The sequence below is a fragment of the Harpegnathos saltator genome, unplaced genomic scaffold (genome assembly GCF_003227715.2).
Source record: "Harpegnathos saltator strain DR-91 unplaced genomic scaffold, Hsal_v8.6 scaffold682, whole genome shotgun sequence".
Lineage (NCBI taxonomy): Eukaryota > Metazoa > Arthropoda > Insecta > Hymenoptera > Formicidae > Harpegnathos > Harpegnathos saltator.
In genome coordinates, this window is record NW_020230518.1 from 13,655 (window position 1) to 19,206 (window position 5,552).

The 5,552-nt window shown below is 40.3% G+C and overlaps 1 protein-coding gene across 3 annotated transcripts; it reads left to right on the forward strand.

The window, feature by feature from the left end:
• The first annotated feature begins 264 nt into the window (after nt 1–264).
• Nopp140 (nucleolar and coiled-body phosphoprotein 1) lies at nt 265–5,252 on the forward strand. 3 transcript variants are annotated; one of them, XM_011137060.2, is made up of 5 exons: nt 265–459; nt 990–2,666; nt 2,988–3,074; nt 3,281–3,774; nt 3,921–5,252. In XM_011137060.2, the coding sequence occupies exons 1-4, from the start codon at nt 358–360 to the stop codon at nt 3,746–3,748; spliced, it is 2,334 nt and encodes a 777-aa protein (XP_011135362.2). In that variant the 5' UTR covers nt 265–357; the 3' UTR covers nt 3,749–3,774; nt 3,921–5,252. The 3 variants fall into 3 exon arrangements, with proteins under 3 accessions (XP_011135362.2, XP_011135364.1, XP_011135363.2); XM_011137062.3 differs by lacking the exon at nt 3,281–3,774; XM_011137061.2 differs by lacking the exon at nt 2,988–3,074.
• Nucleotides 5,253–5,552: the final 300 nt, after the last annotated feature.

The following is a 5,552-nucleotide window of genomic DNA, read 5'->3' on the forward strand; positions in this document are numbered from 1 at the left end:
GACCTGTGACTAATGTAGAATAGTTTACAAAAATTTAACTGAATCATTTCAATCATTCCAAAATGGACATATTTATTTAAAATTCAATAAAATTTACATTAGAAAAATAAAGAAATAAATCTTTTTCTAAGAAATGATATTACATTTCTTTACATTATCCTCTAAACGTGCTTATCAGTTGTCCATCTTAGTTTCATCACATCACGTTCTAAGCACGGGCGGCGCTGAAAGCTGTTTCTCTTGTTCAAGAAGAGGCTAGCACACTCTGGCGACACTAACGCTACTGTGCCAAAGCCTAGTTGATGAGAAGCTGCCGACTTTATTCTGTCTCTACGTTAGGTTGCTTTCGTTCTCAACATGGCCTCTGTCGAGAATCTTAACTTAAACGCTCTCATATACGATTATCTGGTGCGTACTGATCCTTCATTGGCGAAGATCTTCCAGAAGAAGACTCATGCGGTAAGTCACGGATATTTGCGTAAATACGAGAATTATATGCCGTTGTATGCATCCCGTCGACTTCCACGCGGCATCGAATCGCCGCCATACCACGTGGGCGCGATGCTTATTCTTAACGAAACTGGATTTTCTCTCGATTATCGCTATACCTTGCGCTAAATTACAACGTCGTCGCAATTTCTAATTTCACTTTCCTTGTATGAAGCGCTACTATTCCGCTTGATCTCAGAATTCACAAATAATCAATATCTTATTTTTGCGGTCGACTTTACAATAAATCAAGTTGCGTCTTAATGAAATAATAGAAAAAACAGCTACGTTGATGAAATTCAAAAAGTATCTGTAAAATTTATTGGGAAGAAAATACTATAATATACATTTACGTGAATGTAAGAACAAAAACCAGAGAGAATATAGTTTTCTGTAACTAGATAATTATTGTTTAGAGAATACTTCAGTGAGAAAATATTGCATCATTTAGTGATGTATAGATTGAGCAAGATTATTATCATTATGTTTGTATTTTTCAGCCCAAGTTGCCACAAGGATCACCAACAATACAAGAGATACTACAGTATTATCAAAAGCACTGTCCTAAGAAACCTGATATAAAGGCACGAGCTGAAGATAGTAACTCAAGTTCAAGCTCAGATAGTCAAGAAGAAGTAAAAAGCACACAAATCAATGGAGACTCACAAATTAAAATGGTTTCAATTAAGCAAACTGCAGAATCTTCCTCTGATAGTTCCTCCTCCAGTGAGGAAGAAGTAGTATCTAAAAAACCAATAGCCAAGAAGACAGAAGCTGTTAAAGTTGCACCTCCAACACCAGAAGAAGATAGTTCCGAGGAGAGTTCTTCAGAAGAAGAGGCAGCGATGCAAGAAGTAATACAAAAGAAAACAAAAGAGAATAAAAAGAAAAAGAAGTCGTCGAGTGAAGAAAGTGACAGTATTTCCATCAAACCTGAAACTAAACTGTCCAAGAAAATGACATCCACTCCCTTAGTACAAAAATTGACACCAGCGGCGAGTCATAAGTTGACACCAACCATAGAAACTCCAAAGTCTATGCAGAAAACTTCCAAGTCAATATTATCTGCATCAGCAGTACACAAATCAACGCCAATGCCACTGGTTGCCCATAAATCTGTACCTACTTCAAAAAATTGCAAAAATATAAAACCTATGGATTATGATGATTCTGATGATTCTGACAATTCCTCAGGAGAAGAGAAACAAGTGGTTAAACCCACACCAGCAGTAGCTAGTAAAAAAGCAGAATCTTCCAGTGATGATTCCGATGATTCATCAGAAGATCAGAAACCAGTTGCCAAACAGCAATTAGCTGTGAAAACACCCACATCTAAAGCAGCTTTGCCATCAAAGAAGCAAAGTAAGCCAACTCCAGCAAAGTTGACGAAAGAAGAATCGTCATCGAGTGAGGATAGTGATGAGGATGAAGAAGAAGAGCCACAGCAAGTTACAAAGAAATCACAAACGTTAAAAGCAACGCCTGCTAAGGTGGAATCTATAAATGAGGATAACAAAAAGAAATCCGCATTGAAGAGACCAGCACCCAGTAAGACTGCAACGACCCCAAGGCCGGCGCCTGTTAAAGAAGAATCCTCTAGCGAAGAAGACAGCAGCGATAATGAACCTCCTGCTAAAAAGATAGCTCCAGCGAAAGTCCTGGCTAAGAAAGAGGAGGAGTCGTCAAGCGAAGATTCTGATGATTCGGACGAGAACGAGACACCGCCTGCGAAAGCAGTAGTCACTAAACCGGTGATTAGTAAAATGCCTCCAAAGAAGCCGGAATCTTCTAGTGACTCATCCTCGGAGGAGGATTCGGAAGATGCTCCAGCAGCTAAGAAGGCAGCTGTACCGGCAAAAACACCGGTGAAGGCGGTTGCGCAGAAGGAGTCGTCGAGCGACTCGAGCGATTCAGATTCCTCCGAAGAGGAGAAACCTAAAGCTGCGGTTAAAGCTAAGCCAGCAAAAGTTGCCGCAAAAGCAACGCCTGCTAAACAGGAGTCGAGTTCAGAGGAGAGTGACTCTGATGAAGATGAGGCACCAAGCCAGGTGCCTGTGAAGTCTCACAAGAAGAAATATACGGATGAAGGCGACAGCAAGCCAGCTGAAGACATGAAACCGCAGAAGAAAAATTACGACAATTTCGTGAAAGCAAGCAATAATTACAACGGTGATAAGGTACGTTGCTATATATACACATACGTATGTTTAATACATACATTGCATATATTTAATTAAGATTGTAGGGAAAATCATCCAACAGCGCCGGCACTCGTTAGTAGTTTTCGACGATTTTACGTGAATTTTGTCAAGTATCAACGTGTATGGGTTCAAGAATAAATAAATAATAAATGACAAATCCCCATACACCTTAACATTTGATAAAATCCGCGCAAAAATACCGAAAACTGGTGGGGTACCATACTATACTAGTAATAACGTTCCAATTTTCAAGCAACTGCATCGTTCCAACACTTTCTCATATCACATATCTTCTAGCTCAAGAAAAATGTTCCATTCCGTCGTGTGAGAGAGGAGGAGATCACTTTGGATCCAAAATTAGCTAACAATTCCTTCGAAGCAAAGGTAAATGCTCGGAAACGTCCGAGAGGCACAGGTCACTCGCCACATGTATGGAAGCTTGGGACCATGTTTCCGTGCATTCACCAAACTTGATTAGATTGATTAGATTTTAAGATCTGAAGCAAGAAGGAGAAAACGAGAAATTAATTGTTAGATAATAATATGCTATGATGATGAGTGGCGATTGACCCGTTCCTCTTTTGTTCTAGGAGGATGAATACGAAAATGACAATAGCTTTAAAAGATCGGAGTCGAATCATGGTGCAAACAAAGGATTTCGGGGTGGTAGAGGTGGTTTCCGGGGAGGACGCGATGACTATCGTGGTGGCGGCGGCGGTGGCTTCAGGGGCGGACGCGACGGCTTCAGGGGCGGACGCGACGGCTTCAGGGGCGGACGCGACGGCGACAAGGGTGGCCGCGAAGGCGACAGGGGTGGCCGCGGTGGTCGTGGCGGTGGCGGTTTCAGAGGCGGTCGTGGTGGTAGAGGTGGTTATGGCGACAGAAAATCGTGGGGCGGAAACGACAGTAACGACGGCTCAAGGAAATCATGGGGCAGTGGAGAAGGCGGTAGGGGGGGCCGAGGCGGTTTTAGAGGCGGTAGAAGTGGCTTCGATCAAAGAAAATCTTTCGACAACGGGGCACCGCCGCAAAATAAAAAGATCATATTTGATGATTAATGATAGAATTGTATATATATATTAAGGTGAGAGACAATGATGACGCGATTGCATACGTGTCTGTAAATTCGTGCAGAATATTTGTTTCTTTTCCGTTTTTTTTTCTTTTGTCATCTTCAATAGCATGAATAAATAAATAAGTATGTAATCCTCTCCCCTGTGTGATCAACAGAAAGGGGCGCGCGGATCTTGGGGGGAACGAGCTTATCAGGATCTGAAGTATACAAAAGGCAAATCGTTCCGGCATGAGAAGACCAAAAAGAAACGTGGGAACTACCACGGTGGGCAGATAGATACTAGTGTTAATTCCATTAAATTCGACTATTAAACCATTATATGTAACGCATAACATTTGATTTTGTTTACCACTGCATTTAGATGATTAAGGCGTTAAGTTAAAAACACTAGCTTATGCTGTGAACATTTATACCGAAATATTCTATAAGACGTTTGCTCTCGAGTGCTCTTCGAAAAGATGACACGGTCGATTATATTATTGCCGAACAGTATATATATATATATTTTATAAAACCGTGTATTTTGTCTTTATAGCAATTGTTCACGATCTCTCTGTGATGTCCGCTACATAATTTTATTCATAATATATCACACGAGGATATGTTGATTGTAAGAAGAGAACTTATGGAAAGTGTCATATATTGCTAAGATTATATATTATACCTTTTACATTGCTACATCAAATTGAGAAAAAACACTAGTAAGATTTAATGTAACCGAAACATCTATTGTTCCTAGCCGATTCGACGGCTGCGGGCCTTCAAGTCTAATCAAATCTAACATTTATTTTCTACAATAGTTGTTCAAAGTGTAAGTTTAACTTGAGACAATTACAAGCGTTCAATTTTTTTTTTATTCGTATCAAAAGGCTTTAAATGATTAGTTGCGAGTGATCATGGAACTGTCTACGATTCTTCAGTCGGAAATTACCGGCATTCTGAACTCGGTTTTGTCGGTAAGAGTGGCTTATAGCCAGTCAATAAACTTGTGAGTTATTTTTATCGGTAAAAAAAGAGTCCAAAATACCGGTCATTTCGATCATTGATTGCTGCTATTGACGTTTTTTTTTTCTCTAATGGAAAAACTCGAGTGGAAACGTTGGCAGATAATTCTTGATGACACTCCAATTACTCAATAAAACAACGCCATCGACTTCATGTCTATTTATCTATTGTGGTATTTTGCGAGTTAATAATTTAAGTATCAATTTATGATTGTCAACTGACTCTTCTAGCACACATGAAGATTTTATCATCCTCTGTTGATTTTATGATACTCCAATGTTATATTTCAATTAATGTTCAATCGATTCTTCGGACTTTTATACAATACAAAGATGATTCCTTGAACAATAAACTATTTGTGTGACAGCGTGATAATTATATAAAAGACGTTTCTCACATACACACACTCACACACACACACACACACACACCTGTATGTTTTTATGTAACGACAAAAGAGAAAAGCGCGCATAACAGCTTCAGTATTCCTTTTTTTTTCCATCAACTACGCGAAACCGTATTTTAACGATCATTAAAATCAATCAGTAACAGTAGCGGCCGAATTGCAACAAAAAGGACCGAGTCCTCCCGCCGAGCGGAAATTACTGGTTGCTTTTACGCCACGAGGCGGATGACGGAGGACTTCTTCTGTCGATTTGGATTCTGTCTCGTCCGCTCCTTGGATCCGCGTCGCTCGATCCTCATGAGGCACTGAAAAAAAGGCGCCGCGGCGGAGAGCGGCTACCCTCCTTCGTGCCTGCCGATCTTCTCTCTTCAGTAGG

Coding starts and splice junctions, on each gene's coding strand:
- Nopp140 (XM_011137060.2), top strand. CDS start 358: ATGGCCTCTGTCGAGAATCTTAACTTAAACGCTCTCATATACGATTAT. Junction 460..989: donor TCCAGAAGAAGACTCATGCG/GTAAGTCACGGA, acceptor TGTATTTTTCAG/CCCAAGTTGCCACAAGGATC. Junction 3,075..3,280: donor ACAATTCCTTCGAAGCAAAG/GTAAATGCTCGG, acceptor CTTTTGTTCTAG/GAGGATGAATACGAAAATGA.